Source organism: Pteropus medius, unplaced genomic scaffold (assembly GCF_902729225.1).
Source record: "Pteropus medius unplaced genomic scaffold, Ma_sr-lr_union100, whole genome shotgun sequence".
Taxonomy (NCBI): Eukaryota; Metazoa; Chordata; class Mammalia; order Chiroptera; family Pteropodidae; genus Pteropus; species Pteropus medius.
Window position 1 is genome coordinate 5,608,783 of NW_024345861.1, and position 26,277 is coordinate 5,635,059.

General features: G+C 42.7%; 1 protein-coding gene across 2 annotated transcripts in view; it reads left to right on the forward strand.

Moving 5' to 3' along the window:
* UBASH3B (ubiquitin associated and SH3 domain containing B) overlaps positions 1–26,277 on the forward strand; it is a 144,920-nt gene that overhangs the window by 85,523 nt on the left and 33,120 nt on the right. The window contains exons 2-6 of one of the 2 annotated variants that reach the window (XM_039874725.1): positions 14,661–14,714; positions 15,520–15,706; positions 17,069–17,267; positions 20,538–20,707; positions 23,633–23,841. In XM_039874725.1, coding sequence (XP_039730659.1) covers positions 14,661–14,714; positions 15,520–15,706; positions 17,069–17,267; positions 20,538–20,707; positions 23,633–23,841 — 819 coding nt within the window. Of the gene's footprint in view, positions 1–14,660; positions 14,719–15,519; positions 15,707–17,068; positions 17,268–20,537; positions 20,708–23,632; positions 23,842–26,277 lie in introns of both variants that reach the window. The other variant, XM_039874726.1, reaches the window with a different exon arrangement.

Here is a 26,277-nt window from a genome sequence, read left to right on the forward strand (position 1 = left end):
TTGGCTCTTTGCAGATTCCCCTCCCTTCACTTCATGGGTGGTTCTTGCTGTTCTCAGGCTGTAGTGCCCCAGTGTGGGAGCCTGTGATAGGGCTTGTGGATCTTACTTCCTTGTCTATATTATGAGAGGATTGAAGTAAGTGATTTTGATCTCAAAGTTCTAAAATTCTGTGAGCATTCTAAATGTCATATCTTTATACATATTACCATTAGCAGATCCTGAAATTGCAGATGCACATGTGTGCATGCACACACATGGGCACACACATGCACACTATCACATTCAGAGATGCCTGACAAGGTAATGGACATCAGTAGACATCTGATAAACCCAGATATCCCAGGTTGTGGGATACTAGACAAATAGGCTGTACATTCTCTATCTATAATGAAAAATTAACAATTACCTTCTGGTTCCTGTTTCTTTCCCTCTTAAAGCTGAGGGAGGAAGGCTCCTGAGGTATAAGGGTTCTGAGTTCTCTGAAGCCCACTGGGAAGACAAGACCTTATTTTAAAAAAAAAAAAGCAGCCACACCTTTGAATGAGGCATCCTCAGGGTCCCCAAGGCTGGCAAGGGTGGCAGTGTGTTTACTGATTGCCAAAGCCTGACTTCCTGAGCTCTGGGAGCTGAGGCATGGAGAAAGAAATGACATGGCAAGACGGTGATGGTCTGGGCACTGGAGTTGGGCCAGCAAATAGATGGTGGCCTGAAGAGTTTGGGACCTCCCTTGCTTCCCAGCATGTTTGGTAAAGTCACATTTATAATATAGAAAGTGCTCCATAAAAGGGGAAGCAGTAAGTCATTTCAGGAAACTGAGCCTGACCTCTCAGCCCCTCGGTAGCATTGGAACAGGCAGGGCAGAATTTCCTGAGATTTCAGTTGCAGTGTAAACCTCCAAGGAATCATCTAAGAACTGTTTTACCAAAGCATTTCATCTAGGATAATCCCAAAGTAGAGTTGGCCTTAGCATCAAGGAAAATTGAGGAAGTCAGTCAGTAGTGGGGGTGGGGAAGACAGACCTGTGTGGGACTCTGAGCTAGCCACTTCTTTATGCCATTTCACATGACATAACAGAACAGTGTAATCAGCCGTAGTTTACCTCAGCAGAAACTGAGCTTAAAAAGATTAAGTCACTTACCTGGGGTCTCATGGCTTTAGAGGGGCAGCCACAGTTTTCAACTTCACAGTGTCCAACTCAGAGTCTATGTGCAGGCCTGTCCACTGTGCCCGCTTCCTTAAGTACCAAGCTCAGCCTCTTAGCCATGAATGGCCTAAATCAAATTAAACTGGTGACAAGAATGTGAGGAAGTATTCGTGTTGAAGGAATCAGATCAGCTAGTTACAGTTGGTTCTGAAATTGGTGCTTCTTATCTCCTGCCTAAATGCCTATTTTACTCCTTTTCTATTACTTATCATTAGAAACTTAGTGACTTAAAACACATGCATTGATTATATCAGTTTTTGTAGTCCAGGAATCCAGACTTAGCTGGGTCTCTTAGAGTGCTTGCAAGCCGCCTGTTGGCCAAGTTGCTATTTCATTTGGCGGCTCAACTAGGATCTACCTCCAAGCTCATTTTGATTGCTGGCAGAATTCATTTCCTTTTGGTTGTAGGACTGAGGGCCCAAGCTTTTTGCTGGAGGTTGGCTAGATCCACTCACAGGTCCTACGGGCCACCCACAGCTGCCTACCATGTGGCTTTCTCCACAGGCAGTTCACAACATGCTGCTTCTTCAAGGCCAGCAGGAGAGTGAATCACTTAGAGCTTTATATGTGTATCATAATGGATTTCACAGGAGTGACATCCATCGACTCTGCTGTATGAAACTACCTAATCACGGGAGTAATATTCATTATCTCTGCCATATTCTCTTGGACAGAAGCAAGTCTTGGGTCTCACCTACACTCCAGGAGAGGTGTGGATACACAAAGGAGGTGGGATTACTAGGGTGTCACTTAGGACCTGTCTACCACACTGGCTATCTATACCTTTAACATATTCATAAAATTAACTTTTCAAAAATTTTTATTTAACACCTATTATATGTTAAATACTATGCCAGCAATTAGGGCTCAAAAAAAATAATAGATGGTATCTGCTTTAAGTAGCTCACAGTCTGTTGTAAAAGACAGATAATTTAATATGATATTGAGGGTGCTATGGTGAAACCAGGTATAGGGTGTGTTACAGGTGCCCAGACCAGTCAGGCACAGCTTCCTGAAGGAGACGAAACCCATCTTGAGTGTTAGAGGTGGAAAGTAAACAGGTAATTGAGGATGGCATTGAACTTGCAAAGAAAAAAGAAATGAACAGCAGAAGATTTTGAGTGTCAGACAAGAGCCAAGGAACAGAATGCTTGATGGTGAAGCTGAGGAGCAGACAGGAATGAGGCCATGGAGTATGCCTTGGTAAGGGATTTATACGTTTTTGGAGACGAATATTTTTAAAAATAGTCTGGAGTTGCTTTATATTGAACCCTAGATAGCAGCAAGTATCTAAACTATCCAACCTTTTTTTCTGAATCCTCATACCACTTACTCCTCTTTCTACCCCTTCATATCATACACATAACTATACTGGTCACTGATTCGTACAATGAACTCCAAGAAGTCCAATTCTCTTGCTAGCTTGTTTTTTTTTTATCTCCACAGACATCTCTTGAAGTAAATGACCAGCAGAGTGAGATTTGACCCACAAGACTATTTGCTATGGTGGAATTTGGTACACATATAAGTCTAGGTGCCCACACCTCTGCTTTACATTCTCCCTCAAAGGTCCACCCAAGAATCCATGATAACCCATCCTCCTGGTAGAAAATCCTCAGCTTAATTCTTCAAATCCTGGACTAATTTTCATTTACCCACATACTCCTTTTGAAACTGACCTCAATCATTCAATGGAGGGAGAGATGTTGAGTGGGGAGAGCTGGGGGAAGGAGCACTAACAGGAACATGGGTTTGAAAAATTGGAACCAGATTCATCCCAACGCTGCCAAGAACTCACTGTATGCCTTAAACGATGTTCTTAAGCTTTCTACACCATTTTCAGCATGTATAAGTGGGAGGCAGTAGTTCTCACCCCACCAAATTGGTTTAAAGATTAAATAGGGCAGTACCTGTAAATAGCACAGCACATAATAGGTACTCCATTAATATTAGCTTCCTTGTCTTTCCAACATCTGTTTGTTGAGGTAGTCATAATGATTTCCCTTAAGGGCAGGGACCATATTTTCTAACTTTATATTCACAGCTCTTAACACAATATTTGGCAAAAGAGCTTGACACAATATATGTTTGTTGAAGGAAAGAACAATGAACTTTCGAATATTGGGTTGAAAAAGCAGAGCAGTCATGTTTTGGAGCAAGTTCCTGTAGAAAATTGTCACTGCTCTTAGCCTAACCATGATCAAGAAACAGAGGCAATAGCTGGCACTGACATCCTTCTGCTCAGAAGGACATGTGGCTAGTGACTGCACACATACTTGAATGCTACATCTTCCTCTTCCCGGCTGTGGAACCTGGGCCAACTTGTGCAATCTCTCTCAGCTTCACTTTCCTCACCGATTCAGTCAGGAAAATAATGGCACCTGACTCAAAACATTTAAAACATTTAGTCCAGTGCCTGTCTCCTTGTAAACACTCAACACATGTTAGCTAATAAATCACTATGTGATAAGGTACAGAATGGTGACAGTGGCTCTCTTTGCTCTATGTACTTTTGTCTGACCCACCAAGGCTATGAGTCAGAGCCTCTCCTGTAGATTTGGGTTGAAACCATTTCAGAAGGACTAAAAATCATTCATGTTTAAGTATTTTCAGCTGATTTTAGTAGCTTAAAGAGGGAGGAGGTAGAAATGGGAGGAGGGAAAAAATTAGTTTTTGTAACCTGAAATACCTCTTCATTTTCACCTGTGCTTTCAGATCCTTTTTTTTTTTTTTTTTTTTTGGTGGATTTGAGGTGGGGCTGTTTCCTCTCTATGTTTTAAATCCCACCTGCCAATTGTTGCAGCGGAGACTTACTCCATATACCCCTACCACTTCCTTCACTCCCTGAGACCAGTGGTTCCTCAGATTTCTGGACGAGTTCTTTCTAGTCACACCTTGGCCTACATTACTATGTAAGCCAAACAGGTCTCTGAACCTCTCTGAAGCCTCCTTTTCCTCATCTGTGAAATGAAAATAACAACGATGTTCTGCATACTTCACGGGGCTGTTCGGAAGATCCATAAGTGATTATATAAAAGTCTTAAGAAAGGCTTCAGCACTACGGTGGTGTGGGTGTTATACACCATTACTGTCATTGAGCTCTGTCTTTTTCTCTTGTCATGTCCTGCCTCCCTGAGTGCAGTCGCTACTTTTTCAGCTTTCTCTTTCTTCCTGCACAAACTTTTCTGCCTTCCACACACCTCGGAGCACTTGTGCATTGGGCTGCCAGCTTAAAAGGCATCAGAGGGCTCGCTGTGTCTCTGTTTTAACTCCCCACCCTCCATAGTGCCCCACAGGGACACAGCCTCTTAATTCAATGGACACCTTTGCCTCCAAACCATCTTGACTTTTCTCTGCAGAAACAGACTCTAAACAACAGATACTGCCCCTCTGAGGACCTGATTTCCATGGTTTTCTATAGAACCCATGACCTAGAAACAGAATCTTCTGGACTGACCAGAGACTGATGCCTTAAACATGAAACCAAACTGAGCAGCTAGGTAGAGCACTAACCCACATTCGAACTCAGGTTTCTCCTGGAGGAGGAAAAGTGTATGAAAGCATGCAGAAATGGTAAAGTCCTGGAGAGGAGATAGTCATAAAAATATAAATCATGGCCATATTTATTGAATATCAATTATAGGCAAGGGACAGTACCAAGTGTTACAATAACATTCATGATCTTATTTAATCTGATTTTGTGGTCACTGTGTCTCCAGTTCGTGTGTCCTTGGGCAAACAGAGACAGCTTCTGGTCCTGTTTCTCAGGGATAATAATAGTTTACATACAATGGACTGACCCTTTGAAACTTTTTATCCTATTTCCTTGGGAGGTAGATTGCAGAGTGAGGAATAAAGGCTGCACATGGATCACAAGTAACTTGGGATCTTAGAGGAAAAAAGAGACCTGGGCCGCCTTCCCTAGTGCCTAACGACTATACACATCAGCTCAGGGCTGTCTCTCCTCTCCTTGGACAACTTCAGTGAGTGGAAACTGTTCTTCCCCTACTCAGCACCTCTCAGTGAGGCTTCCTGATGGAAGCTAAACTCCCCTGCCTGCATCCCAACAATGTGGCTTGTGTCCTCCAGTGAAAGCTATCCAACAGACTTCCTCTGCACCTTTTCTTCTGTTACTGCCTTATCTGGAAAGCTTTTGTCTCTCCATACACTTCTCAAGATCCTCCCAGATGGCTGCAGATCATTTTAGCAAAGAAGAGATCGGGGTCTTCTGTGACCAGTTTTTCTAAAATATTCCTATTAACATGGAACTTGCTGACATTTATTCTAGGAGAACTGCAAAGATATTTAGATAATATGCATAGGTGTATGTGCAGGTATTATTTTTAAATACCTAGTATATGTCAGACACTGTGCTGAACTCTCCAAATACATTATCTAATATTGATATTAACCATCATTCTGTCCTGCAAGGTGTAAGTATTGTTATTCCCATTTAAGAGACTTGGAAAATGAATCTTAGGATAATTAACTTGTCCACAGTCCCACAACTAGTAAGAATTTAGCTCCCAAGAACGTGCTCTTTTTACATGGCCAATGCTCCACATGTGCTTCTTTGCAAAAATTCATTGATCCTGAGAGGAAGAAAGATATTGCATAGATCCCAGAGAGACTTACAACAGAGACAAAAAGAAATGTGTTTATCATGTCACCCCCCCGCGCCCCTCCCCCAGTCCCGCCACGGTCTAATGGCTGGCTTCCCAATTACAAACTGTGCCTCCCTACAGCAGAGGCCAGAGCTCTAGAACCCTTTTAGCAAGAACAAAACAAGGTCTCCCCATATGGGCTACTGGGCGCAGCCACATAAAAACATCGGGGAACCTAAGCAGCATTTTCCTGCTAACCACCCCCTGAGGAAAGCTGCTTAATAGACTCTTTATGGGTTGGAAAATCTCATTGATAGGAGAGAAAGGGGGGCATCACCGCAGGTTAAAGTTCTTCTGGAAATCCTTCTTAAACCCCCAAAGAGCTCAGAAAAAAAATTTTCCCTTCTCTGATTAGCTTTATTAAAAAAATAAAAATAAAAACCCAGCATATTCCTTGCCGTTGGCCGGCCTTGATGGTAGCATCGCCAGCCCCCAATAGGCTTGCTAGTCCATTGATTGTTAATAGATGTACAGTCCAAAGCAGTTGAAAGCATAGGCCATTAGCCCCCCCTAACTGAAAAGGTTCACCGCCGGGAGACTGGTTCTGAAATTGGTCTTTATGATCAATATATCTTTCTCCATTAGGTTCATTTCCTCTATAGGAAATGGGTAGGGCCATTATGGTTTATGTTTATTGACAGGCTGCTCTCCACTGCCTTCCTTTAGCTTCCCAGGGAGGAGGCCCAAGGGGACAGAGACTTCAGAAATGGAGTTGTTAAGCTGAACTGCCCAGGCTCTTTGCAGGCCTATCTTATTGGCTTTGGTAGTAAAATGTATCTGGAATTCCTTGTGTGAAAGTGACAGAATAAATTATTTTGTTAGGTAGGAAGGATCTACCAGATATGGAAAAGGTAACATGAGTTTGGGCACAGGTGGAAGGAGTTTGGACACATGGAAGAACTTTCTGAGTGCAAGGGCCATTAGGTATTCAAGAGACATTGTTGAGTACCCTCTTCTTAAGATTTGTAAGAACAAGAAAGTTTCCTTCAAATGTACAATCCTGAAGGAAGTGCAATCATGTCTGGTCATAAGGAAGAATAAACACAGTGGTCTCAAAATCCTCAGCAGCCACGGAATCACTGTTTATCACTTATGCTTGCTTCTGAGGACCTCAAGATACTTTATAAAGTCACATCTTTCTTCTTCACCTCATTGTGTGTGCTTTCATCACTTCTTCTCTGAAGATGAAAAAACTAAAGCACCAAATTGGGAAATGACTTCCTTTAGGGAAAGGCAGGGAAAGGGCACTTGAAAACAAGTGCCCATGTTCTAGCTCCTGCAAGGACGCACCGGGGCAACAGTGTATGGCCAGTCCTTCATTTTGCTTGAGCCAGGGAGGCTTGGCTAAAATACCACCTCCACCCCTTCTTGGCTTGTGTGGTTCTTGGCTGTTCCTCAAATGCTCCCCTATCTTTGGTTTCTGACCATCAATTAAAGGTGGGACTGAAAGTGTACCAATCTTATTGTCCCCTGGTAGATGAGAGGATAACCATATCAGAAACTAAAGTCTTTATTAATAGGCAATGATGGATGAAAGAAAGTATAGTATGTGAATTCAGGAGACTGAATTGCTAGCTCCATAAGCATCTCCCATCCCTGGCCAGCTCCATAAGCATCTCCCATCCCCGGAGCACCTGGACTCATATCTGCTCTGTATTTTGTGTCCATCCACTCCATCCTCAGACCCTATTGCTCCTGGTGGGGGGCTTTGCACATGAGGGGTACTCTCTCCTGCAAAGAAGCCCCATTCCAACCTGAAAGGCACCCCAAGAATCTGGAGCAGTTCTCCATGATCATGCCTAGTGAGAGGTTTAGGGATGACTTCTCCCTGGGCTCCAAGAAAAGGAGCTTGGAGGTCATCAGCTGAGATGCTTCCCAGGGCTCTAGGCTCAGTGTTTCAACTACTCAATATACTCACTTCACTAGTTCATACTTTAGCTACAGCTTCAGAATGCTTGAGCCCCTGGATTGGGACAACCACAGAGACAATTAGACAGCTGACTTGTCAGGGTAGAGCCACCCAGGTCTAGAGAGGCTTCTACCAATACTAGATTCACTGTTTGTCATGAGTTTTTAAGCCTTCCATACTGGTGTATGGAAGGTCTTCAATCATTACTGACTTCTTCTATTTCTCCTGTTGGAGAAACAGATGCAGAGTCACCTGCTTGCCCTCTATTCTTAGGATAGCTGTCAGCCTCAGGTAGGCTGTTAAGCTGCCTCATATCATCCTATGAAGAAAGTCAGAACTGAGCAGGTGATTCTTCATAGAGCACAATAAAAGCCTCTGATATTTCTACCTAAAACCGCATTACAAGATAGCATCTGTTTTTCAAATAAACCCTAAAAGAATCCCAAAATTTTGCTTAGTAGCACCAGTAGCTTCTCTATATGACTGGACTTGCCAACCAGGAAAAATAGAAGTCGGGTTCTACCTAAGTCTGCCCATTCTCCAGTTGAGAGCAGATCTCAGGAAAAGAATGAGATAGCTGATTAATTAGGTCATCTTTTAATTGAATTCACAGTATTAGATGTGGAAAACTTAACAACTGGTATCGTTGAGGTTGAGAACATTTTTAAAAGTTCTACAGTTAGCATTAAATGTTTCTAAAATTTGAAATTGTCTTAGCTACATGAAGGAAATATACCACTTAATTTTAGTTGCATAGAAAGCTTCATCCACTTGAAGGATGAAGACCCCTTGTCTTCTCTTTTCCTACACAAATAAGACCTTGGTCACAGACAACCAATGCACAGGGCAGATAGGATCCTGGGGCCACAATTAAGTATCTACCAGCCACCTAAAGTCAAGGACAGAACAATGTCAGTAATTGGAAAGCTCAACAAATTAGTTTTCAACTTACTTGCATTAAGGTCTTACTACTTTGAAGGAATATATTTCCATTTCTGTTATATATATTTTACCTATTATTTTTTTTACATAGTTTTAGATACTTGAGTTTTGTCAAGTGCAATAAAATAGGGAATGAACTGTCTTCTGAAGGCACATGAGAGATGTGTTATCCTCGAGAGCCTGGCAGTCTGGGTTAACCTATTTGCCTGAGCCAGAGATTGCTTGAATATTTACTGACCTCAATATTGACTGAATTGCGAGCTGAAGGGATTTCTTAGACAGGAAATAGAGCTCACTGGATAACTCAAAAGAAATGCCTGTCTTACAAGCAGAGACAAAAAATCAAAGTCAAGCTAATAGAAAACTTTAGGAACATAGTACCCCACAACCAGACCAGGTATCTATTAATGATACTTGATTTAGCCGTTATCCCAGACCCCCCTGAGCTCATCACCCACTACCATCCCAACCCAAACTTGTCTCTACTCCTGCATTCTCACTCAGGGATGCCCCTACCATCCACAAAGACATTTAAGCTACAATTCTCATCAGTTTCCAAGATTCATCCAATCAATAATCCAAACATCCTTCCCAACATTCCATCCTCATTATATTTCAACCTCTCACCGTCCCCCTTCTGATATTAACAGTATTTCTAAATATTCTTTGGCATAGTAATGGTCTCCTTTAAGTCTATCCTTCACATGCAAATCTGACCGCACTTTTCTGACTTACCATCCTTCATTGTTTCCCTCTGCATGAGGGAGATCCAAGCTTTCTAAAATGGCATAAAGACCTTTGTGAGCTGTCCCCTGCCTACCTTTTCAGCTTCATCTTTACTTTCTTCCAAATTTACCATTCTTGCTCCAGCATCACCAATCCTACTTTCATGCACACACAATGCTCTCTCTTGCCTTTATATATGAGCTCTTGCCACGCTCTTCACTTCAAATGCCCTTCTCTCTTCCTTTCCTTCTCTAACCAGCTCTTACTCTACTTTTAAGATCCAGATCAAGCACCATTTCTTCTAGGACAGAATCCTAAGCTTTCTCAGTTCACAGCATCCTTAATATCTCAGTAATTTTTACATAGAGCCTATAGGCCAACATAAATACCTAATAGTTAAGTTCATTTACTAGTTAGATCCAAACAACTTAATAAGTATTTATCTCCAGACAACTTAAGAGCCATGTGAAAAAAAATGCACAAAATGGAAAGAAAAATAATATTTTATTTAATTCTTAAATAACCACAACTACTTACTAATGAGATGTGTGTGTCTTTTGGGCACTGTACAACTATTGAATCAGGTTGGACACTGCCACTCATATTTCCTATTCCACACTGGTTTTCACTGGGCACTTGCTTTTCATTACAGCCGTTTCCAAAAACCCAGCTTCACAATGATATGACAACAGGGGGAATATAGCACAATCTAATATTGAAACTATAATTACCTTGAACTAGTATCTTATGGCAGCGGTCCCCAAACTTTCTGGCACCAGGGACTGGTGCTCCTATGAGAATCTAGTGCCTGACCTGAGGGGGAGCTGAGGCGGTGATGTTAGTGCTAGGGAGCAGTCTCAAATAAAGATGAAGATTTGCTCAATCATCCACCCCTCACCTCCTGCTGTGTGGCCCTGTTACTAACAAGCCATGGACGGTACTGATCCACAGCCCAGGGTTTGGGGACCTCCGGCTTATGGGGTGTAAAATAGATGATGAATGTTGCTATGTTTGCCTCAAACTTTTAAATTATCCCATGGCACCTCTTTGAGTTTACTGTGGCCTCCTGACCTAGAGTGGCTTTATGTACAATTTGAGAACCTCAGCCCCAGAAACTCCTTCTTATTGAGTTAGTACCCATATTCTGAGCTGCCTTAGCACACTGCACATCTCTATCATGGCTACTGCCATAATGCATTGTAAGAAGCTGCTTGTGTGTCTGTTTCTTTCTCTAAGACTATAACCTTTATAAGAGCAAGGATCATTCTTTCCTCTTCTTTTGTATACCCAGTGATAACACAGTGCCTGACATACATCTGGTGTTCAGCTGAGAAGAACTGAACTACTGAGAGAGTCAGACCCCAGTAGTAGATCCCAAAGAACCATGGCGGCTGCAAAAAAAATCATCCTAATTCTAGTCAAGCTCAAAACCTGTGGCTCTGAGAGGGAGCGAGAATTCTTCTGGATCTGGACATGGGACCTACTTGAATCTACTTAGTCAGGCCTGAGTCCAGACAGGGAATCTGAGGCTATTTTCTCTGAAAAGTTACCAACAAGTCAAATTTTAGATCAGAAAGCTATAGTCAATCCATTTTTTATTTTCATTTGGTTTCCTAGATGAGTTCCTTGTGAGGAGAAGGGGAAAAAGAGAAATGGAAAGGAGAAAAGGAGGGAAGGAGTAAGGTGGAAAGGGAGAAAGAAAGAAGAAAAGAGGTGAGAGAGAGGAAAGAAGGGTTGAAGGCAGAAGCTAAAAAGCAATAATAAGCGAAGGAAGGAAGGAAGGAGGAAAGGGAAGAAGAAATGCTTCTTTTTTCACATAAAGTGGAAAGGGAATTTTCCTTTCCAAACCTCCTTTAAAGTCATGAGGGTACCTCTGTGCCCCTGGTGGTTGGGCAATCATAGCCCTGGGGCCAGACTAACCTTGAACTGGGTGCACACAGTGGAGGAGCCCCAGCCATCCAAGCTGGAGGAAGAAATGCCATCAGTGGGTGCTGCTTGTTCCTCCCAGTTTGGCTCATTCCCTCACAGCTGCTTGCCTGATTTTTTGATGAGCCATTACTTTTATCTGATTTGTGCTGTTCTTCCCTATCATTAGCAGTGCATGAGAATTTGCATTTTTTTTTCATATCCTGCTAAGAATAAACCCTAGAAATAATTGGGAAGCTTAGGCAGGACCAGGATCAGAAGTCAAATTTATGTTTTCACATGAGAGATGTTCTCACATCAGCAGTTCATATGTCTCACTGACTCTAACTACAGAGGTCCCATCTAAATAATTAGTTGCTATAACTCAGTGGCTCTACTACTCACCTTTGGGTTTAAAGGGCTACACCCCCTTTACCTGCTCAAGGTTTCCAGCTGTCTTTGCCAACTTCTGATTCACTCTGAAGTAGCAGATGTTCAGGCTCAGCCTGGTATTCAGGGTCCACCCTGCATACCCCACTGCCCTTGGCATTGGACCCATGGGATGGACAGGAGGCGGGAGCTCTACGGCAACAGTCTTTCTTCAACAGGGTGGAGAGTGGGAAATGTGTTCTGTTGCTGCCTGTGTTTAGTTTGTTCTGTGGACAGAGTTCTGGGAGCAAACGCAGCCCAAATCATCGTTGGCCTGACGGCAAGTGAAGGAGCAGCAGAGCTGGGCCCATGGCTCATTAGGGAAGCCAGGATTTTAGTCCTCCTGCGACCTCTTGCCTAGAGACTCACACAACTCTATTTTAGATCGTTGACTACTTTCTAGAAACTTGAAAAACAAAAACAGCTTTATAGCACATTACTGCCAGGAAGTTCTTTCTAGTAACTAACTTGAGCCCTCTGTGTTATAGCTAAAGCTCATTTTATTTTGTCTAAACTTTATGAGAGAAGGAACATCGGATACAATGACCTTCCATAAAATAGAAGACCTCTCAGATTTGTCTTCTTCAGAAAGAAGAATTTGGTTTCTCTTAAACTTTTATCATAGCTTTACCACCCAAATCTTTCATTATCTTTCTCAATTTTATTTTTGAACCCTCTCCAAAACTTTCTTTTGAGATACAGAGACCATGACTTAATTAGCTCTCACTTCCAGAGGATATTTACTACTAGTGCTTAAAGAAAAATAAGTTTCGGTAGGATGTATTTCATTGGAGGAAGGGCATAAAAAAAAAGAAATTAGATCCTTTATATAAATAGCACATTGTACCACAAATGAGTTTTCCTTTTCCCAATTGTTTCTGAAACAATGGGTCTTTTTTGATGAATTTAGTTCCTCAGAAATTCTAACTTCTAAAAGACTATGATTTGCATTCTTTTGTGGGTACATGGTTTCTGGGTCTGGAAAAAAGCAAGATGTGTGGTCTCTGATTGCCTAGTAAGCAGTAAAGGAAACAGGGCTGGCAATTTGACAGCAATTAAGCACCTTATCCAGGTGTGGGAATGTGGGGTAAATCTGTTTTCCAGCCTTTTCTGCAGCAGCTTCTGTTCCAAGGCATTCAGAGGACCTGTCTTACTTCTCCATAATTCCATCTTAACTATAATCAGGCTGGTCATTTCTAATGCTGTTCTACTTAGCTGTACAAATTTCTTTATTTTGATCATTTGGCATTTGTGCTCAGATTTTTATGAGGGAAAGGAAGATATTTTACTTATCTTTGGGCTGTGGAACAGAGCTACAGAGGCTGGCCTTGAAGTTAGACTAAAGTCTGACCTTCACTCAGCCATCACCTTAGCCAGCTGCTTTGAGCACATTACTTTACTTTCTTCCTCTGCTTTTCCCTTGTATAAAGTGAAGAAGTTGGGTCACAGATGATCTCTGAGGTCCTTTCTGATTTAACCTTCCACAATTTTCATAGCATCAGTTTTTCTAATTGCTCTACAAAGGGACCAATAAAAGGAAAGAGGAGTTGGGTTCAGCAGCCAATCAGGAAAAGGAAGCTTTGAAAGAGTGTTGATTTAACTGGAATCCCCTTCCCTGTCATCTCTCTCCCAAGGGCCGGGAATCAATGTAATGCAAAGGGACCAGAATGATGGTGTATTTGTCGCCTCCCCCATGTCAGGCACTGTTCAGGGCTTCTTATATATGTACCTCACTATAGAGTACATGCAGTAGATGTCTTTCACCACCACAACCACCCATCCCTACCCAGAAGAGTCTAATTCTTTAGGTCTCACTTAAAGTGTCACTTCATTAGTGAAGCTTTCCCTGACCACTCAGCTTTGGTTAGATATCCCTGTCCTAGGTTTATTGTTCCCTGTGATTTCCCTTCGTTGCACTGACCACAGATATAATTAAATAATTATCTGTACAATTAATGTTTTCATGCCTGCTCAGCTGAAATCTCCATGAGAGCAGGTATCGTATAAGTCTTGCTTTTCATTGTATTCCTAGAGCCTATCACAGTGCTGACAAAATAATAGCAATTCGACAAGTATTTCTTGAATGAACATAAGCATAGGTACATGAATGCATGGATGAATAGCAAAGCTAGGTACAAACCTAGAACTCTCTGGCTCTTGGAGACCAGTCTGAAACTTCAGAAGTGCCCTACTATGCACTTGCACACAAGGACCTCACTGCCATAACCATCCTGAGATACCGCAGTGCTGTTAATAGGGCTTTGAGTTCTTTCTTCAGCAGTGGGAGTGACAGTAGCATTGCTCTGGCCACTTGTCCCCAAAGAGGTCTGTAAAATAGTTGGAGATCACGGATTCAGCCTGAGGCTGTTGGCAGTGATTGGAGGTGGCTGGGAGGAGACACTGAATTGAACCAAACCAAATGTCCTTGTGGGCATTTAGCCTCACTTTCTAACATGCTTTGCCAAGGGGCTGCAAAAAAAAAAAAAAACGAAAAACAAAAACAAACAACAACAAAAAGCACAATGTTCTGTGGGGGATCTGGGTCAGTAAGAGTGACTGGATAAAAAGGAAGGAGAAAAACCTTCTCCTTGACAACTTTTAGGGAAGTAGAAAGAAAACCCCAATATGGAACCTGCTGAAAATAGACTGCATGGGCTGTCAGGCTGAATGCAAATCCAGTGCTAATCACATGGAAATTAATTACAAGTTCTTTGTCCATATGCCTTGCTGTGACCCTTGGGGGGAAATCCTGCTGCAGGTGTCCCCCCTTCACCACTGAGGAGGCTTTGATGTTGCTTTCTTTGAATTCAATTCTTGCCACGGCAATAAGAAAAGCTAAAGCTAAAAATGCTAACAATAGAAATTTGATTTTTATTTCCAGACAAAAAGCCTTGGCATCCACAGGAGGAAGAAGTGTTCAGGCAGCATGTGACTGGTTGGTATAAAATAAATAAATTTAGAAAATAGCATATTATTAACTCTAAGTGTATGTGAATGAGCAGGGATGTGCAGCCTTTCAGTAATGGATTCTTGGAGGAAGGGGAGCGGAGAGAGATGAGTTAAAAGATCTTGTGACAAGCCCATTTATCAAGCCAATTGCCTCCTCTGCCCTGGCCCCAGGGCGTGCATCTCTTTAACACCAGTTAAAGAAATTTAAAGTATTTCCAAGATAGAGTCCCTATCATAGTATCTCCCCTCCCTTCAGGCACTTAAAGATACTCTTTAAGTGCGTGGATGGTGGGAAACCAATTTAGTAAAAACCTACTTATGTTTCGGGATATTATCACCCAGGGTAGAGCCTACAAGTCAACCCTCCTGAAGCTTCCCTTGTCTTTTGGGGTACAGGGTTTAATCATAGACTGAACTGAAGGAACAGGCAAGGGTTGGAACTGTCCTGGTGGATTAGGAAAGGATTTGGAGTTTATTTAAGAATGCTTCCTGGATAGTGGCTTTAGTTTTGGTTTGGGGGGGTGTTTGTTGTTGTTGTTTTGGTTTGCTTGTTTTTATTTTTTAGGGAGTTGTAGGCTGCAATATGACAGGCAGAAAAGAAGTTAGTGTATCTGAGAGTTGGTTATATAGTGTGAGCTTCAAAGGGTAGATTTTTAAAGCGCAAAAGGGAAAACCTTTCTCCTTGTGGTACCTGAGTGTGGAGCATCATAGGGTGGGTCTCTCTCTTCAAGTTCTTCTTTCCCTTCCATTATTCTCAAGTGAGGCCTGACTGGCTCTTTTCTCCCTTTCAGGTTATTCTCCCATGTGGGCGACCCCTTCCTGGATGACCCCCTGCCCCGGGAGTACGTGCTCTACCTCCGTCCCACTGGCCCCTTAGCACAGAAGCTCTCTGACTTTTGGCAACAGTCGAAGCAGATCTGCGGGAAGAATAAGGCACACAACATCTTCCCCCACATCACCCTCTGTCAATTCTTTATGGTGAGCTACAATCCCCCATCCCCTGACCTGGGGAGCCTGGTGCCCTGTGTCTCCAACCAGCGCCCTGTGAGCAGGAGCCAAAGTCTAAAAGCCTGTCAGGAATTAGGCAGAAATAGTCATGGGCTCCTAGAGTTGGACAGGCCTTCAAGGAGTCAGTGAGGCTCATGGCTACTCACCCAGAACCTCTTTTTAATATCTGCCAAGGCCCAGACACATGCCATGTTTGGTGTGGCATCATGATGACTGTGTGCTCCTCAGAACCCTAGCGACAAGCCTGACCCACTGAGTGATACACTGGTCTGGAAGGCACAGCAGGAATAGTTTCACTAACTTCGCTTCACCTTTGTATATTATCTGCCTTTCTACTCTTACAACAGGAAGGAGTAGGTATTAGAGAGCTGGGAATAAGAAATGTAATCTATAGACAGAGAAAGTGACTTCAGCCACATGGATGCCGTCCACAGATTTTTGTCTCTCTGGATCTTTCTAGAGATGACAGATACCTTTCACCTGCCATAATTCCTAGTCCAGAATCCCAGCTATCACAAAGTTCATTTAATAACTAAATTAAATCCCCCTCACTATATGTAATATATTACTCTACTTTAGCTCTCTGTATAGATGGATAAGAATTGATTTATCCACATATATTCAAGACAAGACAGAATGCTAGCACTTTAAGACAATATTTTATTTTAATATTTTAGGTTTTTTCCCCTAGAGATATATATTTCTCTCTCTCTCTCTCTCTCTCTGTAAAAAGATGTTCCTAACACCTTCTCTTGTACCATTCACTTTGAAAATTAAAATGATTATTATTTCCTCTTAGTCATCCTAGGATCTTTCTCAAAAGCTTTCAGAGTTTAGAGACACTCATTCTTTCTTCCAGTTCTCTAAAGAGGGTAGGAGGATGATGTCACAGTTTTCTGAGCTTCATTCTTCCCAGCCACATGGGGGTGGAAGTAGAGTCAACTTTTGATCATCTAAGAGGAATAGAAAAGGCACAGGTGATGTAAAACAGTAGAAAATACACAAGAATTCATCCTACTCTCCTGGTACATTCCTCCATTCTTTCTTTCTGCTGGACCAGACTTCCTGCATTCTGGCTAGGATAGAAGTGGCACATCAGAGCTGAGAGGGAGGGAAGATGTCAACCATGCCCCAGTTTAATTTACTAGTTGGATAATCTGTTTCCAGATAATTGGGAGTCTGCAGCTCTTCTTCTTCCTCACAGACAGAAGTGATGGCTTAGTAATTGCATCATCAGTCTCCAGCTCTGGGCAGAGGATGCCAAATGTTAAGTAGTAGCAGACATCTATCTCCCCTTGTCTCTGAATGTAGCCTCTTGCTTTCCCCTTCCAGTGTGAGGACAGCAAGGTGGATGCTCTAGGGGAAGCCCTGCAGACCACTGTCAGTCGCTGGAAATGTAAATTCTCAGCTCCCCTGCCCCTGGAGCTCTATACCTCCTCCAACTTTATCGGCCTCTTCGTAAAGGAAGACAGCGCAGAGGTCCTCAAGAAGTTTGCTGCCGACTTTGCTGCAGAGGCTGCATCTAAAACTGGTGAGCCAACACAGCTTCCAGGCCAGCCCTGGGTCCTGTTAACCAAAAAGTTGGGAAGAAAGGGGATAGGAAATTATTGTGGAAAGAGTGGGATGGAGTCAGGAGGTGGAGGGTCCTACAGAAATTGGCAGAACATGAAAATACAGCCATTTCCCTCCTGCAGCACCCCACAGCTCTTTCCTCCCTCTCAGAAATATTGAACTACTGTCCTGCTAACTTTCCAGAGAGAATATCCAGTGACTACTCCCTAACACAATGGCTGTTCCAAGTCGAAAGTATACAAATGATTGTTCCTCATTCAACTATAAATGTATCCAATAGTAGCACCACCATCTCCTCTCACTTCCGAATTAAAGAATCTTTCTTCCTCCCAAACTCCCTCTCAAGTAAGCATCTATCTAGGTCTCGCAGTTCACTCCTTGAGGACCTAGAGCTTTGCTCAGAGGGTAGCATAGCACAGAGAGTGAAGCAGAACCACTAAGTATCAAATAATAATAAAATCCACTGAGCCAAACTCCCTCCAACTTACTAAAACCATTTAGACAGGCCCCTAAGCCTCAGAAGTCATCCAAAAATGTCATCCCTTCAAGATGTCTCCTGCTCTTTTTATGGCATCTCTTAGTTCAAGCAACTGAAATTTCCCATCAAAGGAATTAGCTTAAAGGGATGCTCAGGATGTGTGTTGATTTAGAGACAGTGGTAGAGGCATGGAAAGAGGAAAAGAGGGAGAAGTGGGTAAAGTTTCTCCTGTCTGACTAGAGGTGCAGGCAAGCTCACGTAGCTCAACATGAACTTTATCTGCAGGAAGAAAGACTAACAATGAGGTGAGGGGAGTCTCTGTTGGATTCCTGAAGAACACAATCACAATCAGCAGGTATATATTGGATACCTGCTATGTGTTTATCCATGAGGAATGCGACAAAAAGTAAGAAGTGGTTCCTCCTGGCTAGAGGCACGGTGGGGAAACCTGATTCAAGCACCGTGTGCTAAGAGAGCTCTGAGAAGAGAGAGGCCATCATGAGATGAAGTGGTTCCACCTTCACAGAAGAAAGGACACTCACACTAGGATAATGTTGATCCCAGTGGAGGAAGGGCCCTGCAGGAGGGTGGGCCGCATGAGCACAGGCAGAAAGGAACAGGGGTGCAGAGGACAGTATGGAGGCCACCCTGACCAGAGTAGAGAGTGCAGAGGACAGTATGGAGGCCAGCCTGCCCAGAGCAGATGGTGTGAGCTGCACAACTCAATCTGAGTGATGGGGTGCAAAGCTGGAGGAGACCTGAGCTTGCCAACCCCACACTGCAGGGAGAGTCAGAGGCCAGAGAGGGAAAGACTTGAATGGAGCCACACATTTTGCCCCTTGGTCTCCTGACTTTTGGCCTATACCTCACCTGCCTTTGTTCCTTGCTGCTGTTTTTATGCCCAACTTGGGACATTTTGCTCTCAGTTTTTTACCAGAAAAGCCCCAAATAAGGCTTGGAACTCTAGGGAGCATGTAATGAGGGCCCAGCATCACTGAACAGGGTCACAGTAAGATCTCTACTCTCAGGGGAACTCTAGGCTTTTAAGACATCTCCTCTACTTCAGGACTGGGGCCTCCTTACACCTCTTCCCCAGGAACTCCCTTTTCCCCAGGGACTAGTGTCTGCTTTATGACTTGGTGGAACCTGTCATTTCAGAGGAGCTTAATACTTTAGAAAAAGGGCATAATAGAGAGACAAACGATTTCCTCTTCCCATCCCTCAAACTCAGGGAAATGGCCCTTTCTTATCCCACAGCAGCTATTGTCAAAACCACAAAAACGCCCACAAGAACCAAAACTAATGTCCCACAAAAGCCAAACCCTTCACAAGTGAGTAAAGCAGGTCTTGGCCAGGACTGCAGCTGATTCTTAAAGAGCAAAATGAGTGAGAGGTAATCAGGCCCTTTCTTGCTTTCCTTGTAGGAAAGGGGAGAGTCAGTTCCTCTCCAGGAATCTGCTACCACTCTCTTAAGAACATGTCTGGCTGGCTTCTCAGCCCTCGTGCAGCCCCCTGGTGGTGATTTAGAGAACTGGGTAGCCCCACTATATGTAAATGGCCCAGTTCCTTGCAACCTAAAAGCATGCCTTCATGTCTTTGCCCTAGAACTTGTGCCTAGAAATTCTAGAGTTTTTGGCATTACCAGATTTCTTTAGAAGTAGATTTAGTGTCATCCTTCATCCAAGGTCCTTTAAGAAGATTCGTTCATGTGTATTCTTTTATTTAACAAACACAGAAACCCTATCACGTGCTGAGTACTAGGGACACAGCGTGAACAAGACACGAACAAGACAAGACAAGAACAAGACAGAAATTGTACTCAAAACCAAAAGATCCAACTTTTATTTCTATCTCTGTGTGATTTGAGCAAGACCCTTAATTTCTCAAAGTCCCAAAATTCCGCCTAGTTGCATCTTCTTCAGGGCCTAACTTAGACAGTAGATGAAATGTTCCTCCACTTAAAGACATACAAAAGAGAAGTAAAAGCCATTCCCTTGAGAAGGTAGGTTGGGTGGTTTTGTTTTATTTTCTAGGATGTCTTAGAATAACAGTCTGTATTCTTAGCTAAGTTAATTTTGCCCCCCAAAGGACATTTGTCAGTGGCTGGAGTCATTTTTGGTTGTCACAACTTGGGGATGCTACAGGCATCCAGTGGAAGAGGCCAGAGATGCAGCTAAAGACCCCACAATGTGCAAAACAGCCCCACAACAAAGAATTACTTGACCCAAATGCTGTCAAGAAACCATGTTTAAAATTATTTTATTTTCTTTCATTTCCTCATCAGCGCCACCCGGAAGCTAAGAGACTTTATTTAAAAACAAAGTTAGTATAGCTCTGGGACTCACACGATTATAAAATTAGCTCTTTGTTTCTATATAAGTTAGTTCATCACTTTAGGCCTCAGTTTTTTCATCTGAATAGTGGGGCTGGTGATAATGGAGTTGGGAGGAGGAGCAAACCAAAACGATTCCTTCTCAGCTAATCCATAGCTCTTACAGATATGTGGCTCCTTACCTTTCAAATTGAAGGTCGATTCAGGATTTATTATCCACCACCATACCCCCTACCCCGCTCCCACACCTTCCCTGCACACCTTTATTCTGCTGCTGTGAAGGAGAGAAACAGCTTTGTCTGACCGCAGGACTCCCTCCTTTGTTATTTGGGAAGCAGAATTCTATGTTCTTCCTTAAATTTCCACCATTGCTATGATTACCACTTTGTAATAACAGACTGTTTCCTTCCTTTTTCCAGAAGTACATGTGGAACCTCATAAGAAGCAGCTGCATGTGACCCTGGCTTACCACTTCCAAGCTAGCCACCTACCAACCCTAGAGAAACTAGCTCAGAGTATTGATGTCAAACTAGGGTGTGACTGGGTGGCTACCATATTCTCTCGGGATATCCGATTTGCTAACCATGAGGTAATGGCTCACTGTGGCTCCTGACGCTACCAGCAGTGCAGGGGTGCAATCAGAACCAGGAGCGCTTTTGCTGCTCGGTGTCGCAGGGTGATGGGTACCAAATGAAGGCAATGAAACGAGCACCAGACAAGGAGTCATTTGGCCCAGGCTTTTGTCTAGGTTCTGCCAGACTCACTAGGAAGCTTTGAGCTTGCATCCCTCCTCTCTGGGTGCCAAGTAGCTCATCTGTGTAATATTCTCATTGTTCTGTCTTCCCTGCCAACCTTATTGGAATGATATAGATATTGAATGGGAGAATAGATATGGGAGAAAAGTATGTTGGAAAAATTTTAAATATTATATTAATTCACAGTGTTAATAGATAAAACACATCATCCTGATCTTAGGTGAAGAGAAGAACACATATATACAAAAAAAATCTGTGAACATACAATCAACAGCTACTTGCTGACTATTTATGACATGCAAAGTACCATGGAACATAGGAGAATTTTAAATTATGATCCTATCTTCAGGGGGCTTTGAATCCAGTGAGGGAGAAAGAATAGACACACATGAAATTAAAGCACAGACCAAACATGGTGAGAATTTGTGTGTGTCACATGGGAGACATCAGTGGAAAATTTGAATCCCAATGCAGGTGGAAAGTTGGCATGATTCTGGCGTCCTTGTTTTGAGGGAATCCATAGTACATTCCAGGAGAAGCATGTGCTATCTCTGAAAAATAATATAGTCCTTTTTCATTTCCAAAGGAGAAGCTGAGACAAAGTGATTAAGTGGCTGGTCCAAAGCTAAATAGCAATTCAGGACCACAGCTGAACCCAGAATCCAAGGATTCTGACCAGTAAGGATAGGAAATCCACCCAAAAAATCCTTCCATAGTTTAATGAAAAATTTGTTATCCAATTAACTACATTTATTTAATAATATTTGTATTTGTTTATCAGGTTCTGAACAGCAAAAGAACTGATTTTTTCTAGTTTAACATCTCTTTTAGATATTTTTTCAATGTGAAAAAAGTTAAAACCTCAGGGTCTATCAGGTAACCTCATCACTGATTTGGAAGTGTTGGGAAGAACTAACCTATGAACCCCAGGTCCAGGCCTAATGATCTGGCCTGTGAGTGTCAGGGACATGCAGCTTTCTCTGACTCTGCTGATGGGAATGTCATGTCCTTTTTCTGAGTCATTTGATGCAAGTTTCTGTGAAAACACTAGCAGAATGGGTTGATCTTACTTAAGAATTCTGATATTTCCTAGAATTGCTTAGGATGAGTCCTAAATATAACTGGAAAGGTGTGGCTGATTGGACTCCTTCCAAGGGCAAAGAAAAAGAAGTTAAGGGTTGTATGCAGCTGGACTCTGAAAAGTCACCTTTCTAAGAGAAGGAAGGTGAATTCAATGGAATTTTACAAGAAATATCTTCCAATCAACACTGCCCTCCAGTTAACTTAAAGGGTAATTGCTTTCCTGCCTGACCTACATTGGCACTGAGGGAAAGAGGCAGCAAGTGCCCGCATGAATTATTTTCTAAAAATAACTTGGCCTCTTTTATCTCTTATTTGTAAAAGCTCATTTATTACTGTTCCTTCTGATAAAGCTTTCCTTCTGAGGTCATTTGGCTTTTACCTGCACTCCCCTGCATATATAAACTTCTTCTTGCCTTCTTTCTTCTGTACCCAGGAGGCAAGTTTGATTGGTCGTTCCAGTAAGGTAATAGATGTCCAGAGAAGGAAAGTGGTTTAGGCAGGGACACTCAGCAGGTGATACATAGGAAAACTCCTAGGTCTCATCCCTCTGCTGTTTACATTCTCACTTGATTGGGACTTAGAAATGCCTGTTGGTACTTCATGTAATCTCTTGTATGTTAGAGATTACTTTGGGTCAAGCCAGTTTTATATGCCAAGCAATAGAAATCTAGAGGAAGGACGGAGTTATACAAAAAACATAAATTCTGGACTCTAGCACACATGGCTTCAAATCCTGGCTCCATGCCTTTAACAGTTGTTGATACACTTTTATAACTTCTATAACTCTCCAGTCCTTAGTTTTCTTATGTGTAAAATGGTGATAATATTTTGCTAGACTGTTGTGTATACCACAAAGAGTATATGGAAAAGCCTTAAGATAATACTCAGCACAGAGCGGGTGCAACAATAACAACAACAAAAAAATAATACAGCTATTATTGTTACTAAGAGTAAAAGGGCTTCAAAGGCAATGAAGGTCAGTTAGTTCAGTTCTTATAATCACATAGCAAACTTTGAGTTTAGTCCCTGTGTAGGAAGGGAGGAAAAGCATACTTGAGATAGACTCAAGAATTCTTACAAGTAGATGCTAAACATTAAACAAAAGAAAAAATATAATGTAGTAAAATCCAGGCTTGTGTCCTGGTATCTGTCAAACTCGAGCTGACTTTTGCATCTACAAAAAGAGAAATACTTCATTCTCAAAGCTTTCCTACAGGATAGTCTCTCCAGCTGGCCCATTCATTACCCCCATGTGGAAGACTAGCTTTTCATGAGCTATATTTCAGGTGTCTATTATGGTGCCTACTCCAGTGATGGAGCAGGAGAAACTAAGTCCAACCCCATTTGTATAGCAGTTTACTGGAGAGCCTATGGGCTTTTAGACAGATGAATTTCTGAAAACCATATCTGAATCCTGAAGGGAAGCAAAGACATGCCTGAAGGAAAGTCTGTAACCATCCAGTAGCACCAAGCACATACCCACAATACTCTGAAAAGAGAAGAAATGCTTTCTGATCTAAATCTAAATCTACTCAGAGCCTGCAGCCCCAAGGGGTGCCTGTAAATGTCAACATCTGGACGTAGGCACTGTGAAAGCAGAACACACATCTGCCCTGGAGGCACTTGGAAAAACATGTCACATGTGGGCCTCTCTCATCCCTCTCTTCCTTTTTCAGACATTACAGGTGATCTACCCCTACACCCCACAGAATGACGATGAGCTGGAGCTGGTCCCTGGGGACTTCATCTTCATGTCTCCCATGGAGCAGACCAGCACCAGTGAGGGCTGGATCTATGGCACCTCCTTAACCACCGGCTGTTCTGGACTACTGCCTGAGAATTACATCACCAAGGCTGATGAATGTAGCACCTGGATATTTCATGGGTAAGCTGACTCAAAGTTCTTTGCCTGCTGTTTTTTGAGGAACATTGTGGATTTTCAGGAGGTGGCAGGGAAATGGACTTCATTTTAGACACACTGGGCAGTAATTACAGTAAATGGAGTCCATGGGGAAGAAAGTCTGTTAGTTCCAGATCTCCAATAAGGAACTGACTTGGGGCACAGGAAAAATGAGCAATGGATCGCTCTGTTTCACTCTGCCTGTCTCATTTGATGTAACTACCTGTCTGAGTTCCAGATCAAAGACTAAATCGGGGCTGCTTAGGGGTCCACCTCTTATGACTGAAGTGTGGGTCATCCTGGTGCTGAATTTTCATGGCTTTCAGGTTTCTGTCCACTTTGTCCTGGGTCGTTGCTCAGAGTGGTCTGACTCCCCACAGCAGCAAGGCAGTTTCCCCTACACCATCCAGATCAGTAATGAAAGGGTTTGCAAGCATTAGGAGTCCTAACTGCCACTTACTTACTTGGTGGCCCTTAGAGCAAGTCCTCAGAATTTGCACACAAAAGCCTAGATGACAGAGAGTATGTATAAGGAAATGGGCAACTGCCAGAACCTAAAATGACACATGGTCCCCACCCCCCGCCGCCCCCGCAGTCACTCATTTCTCACTAAACCAAACTGCTCTCATGTTCAGAGTGCCCTGTGTTGTATGGCCAGCTTTTTCTCAGTAGATAAAATAGGAATAAAAGGCACCTTCTCTTTCCTAATCCAAGAAATTCAAAGCCAGCCCTTCCCTGGCGCACTCAGGCATCTAGCCAGGGTGTGCATGCTGGTTTGTTTTCCTTCCCTCTTGTTCTTTCCATGTGCCAGTGTGGCTGAGGGCCGGAAGCTCTGAGCTCCAGCTGCATGGTGTCTAACATTGTTATTGCCACCATAAAAGAGAAGCAGAGTGGTGCGATTTCAGTGAGTACGTTGCCTGGAGGGAGAAAAGGAAAAAAGGTCCCCTACCCTGGTTAGCAGCCAGCAGACAAACCACAAACCCGAAGATGGAAAAGAACATCTTCTTCCTTAGTCACCCAGTACCCAGCAACTCCTTCCTCTTCCTTCCAGTCCACCCCTAACTCCTGCCCCATGAACATCCAGTGTTGTGTGGCACAAATTGGAAGGTTGAAGCTGCCTTATGTTCCCTAAATGTTTTTTTTTTCCAGAAATGTTTCTGAACATCGAAATAAATAAGTTGGGTTTCCAAAGTTACTATTTTATCATTATGAAAACAAGTGAAGCATAATATACATGAATAAACAGAATTAAAAGGTTCTTGTTGATGAACTGTTCTTAGATTACTTTCTTAAGAGTAGGGTCACATATAAAAGAATAGTATGTGGGAAGCCCTGCTGACTTATTTCAGATCACTATATCCAAGCCCACTCTTGCCCAAATTAGAGGTCAGGCTGAAACATGGGTAAACCTAAGCGACTTCAGTCCATGGATCACAGGGAGGTCTGTATGTTATCTCCTTTTAATTTGAAAAATTACTAGTGATGTTATTTCCCAGGAAACCATGTCTGAAATTAAACTATCAGCTTCCACAGCCAACCCTACTGAGAGTGGGGAAATATTAACATTAGGTGTTAGAATGTTATAATTAAGAATTTGAAGTTTTCTTCCAGCTGTCTTGGATTCAAATCCTAACTCTCCCACCTACCAGCTGTGTGAACTTGGCCAAGTTACATTACCTCTCCGAACCTCTGTTTGTTAATCTATAAAATGAAGATGGCAATTATTTGCAATTAACTCACAGGGGTGTTGTGAAGACTGCAATAAAAGACAGCTTTACATGGATCAGTGCCACATATATAATAGCACTTAATCTAAAGTAGTCATTAACTTTATGATCTTTGGGGGGGTCTTTTTTCTAATTTGTGTTTTCTACTACTCTTATATATTCTTCAAATCAAATGTCTCCTCTACAAAAATGATTCTACAGAAGAGTTGCCCTTTCCTACTTAACCCTGGAAGTGGAAATGACTCAGGGAGGTGAGTTTTCTCTCACCTCTAACCAAAGAGAGACTCAAGGAGGTAGAGCCTCAGGGAGTGATGGAGCATGACCTGGCTGACTTGATGGGAAGTTGTAAAGGGGATTCAAGCGACAAGTAAAGCCTTAGGGTCTCTGACCCTTCACAATCCTTCCTACCTAGTCCTCAGTTGTCTGAGTCCATCCTAAGGAAATATTCTCCTTCTACCCTTTATTAGAGCATCTTGCCTGGTTCTTAGTATCCCTAGATATTTGTCAATTGGTAAAGCCACATCATGTCTTCTGAATCAGGGTGGTCTGGCTGGTACTTCTGGGCTTACATATAGAACTGTTGTGTCCTAGGGAGGTACCAGTGCCTTCCTGGTACTTAAGAAGACGTTTCGGGAGTCAGCTTCCTCCCTATGCTTCTCTCAACATAAAGCGTCTGACTGTTGTCTTACTGGAA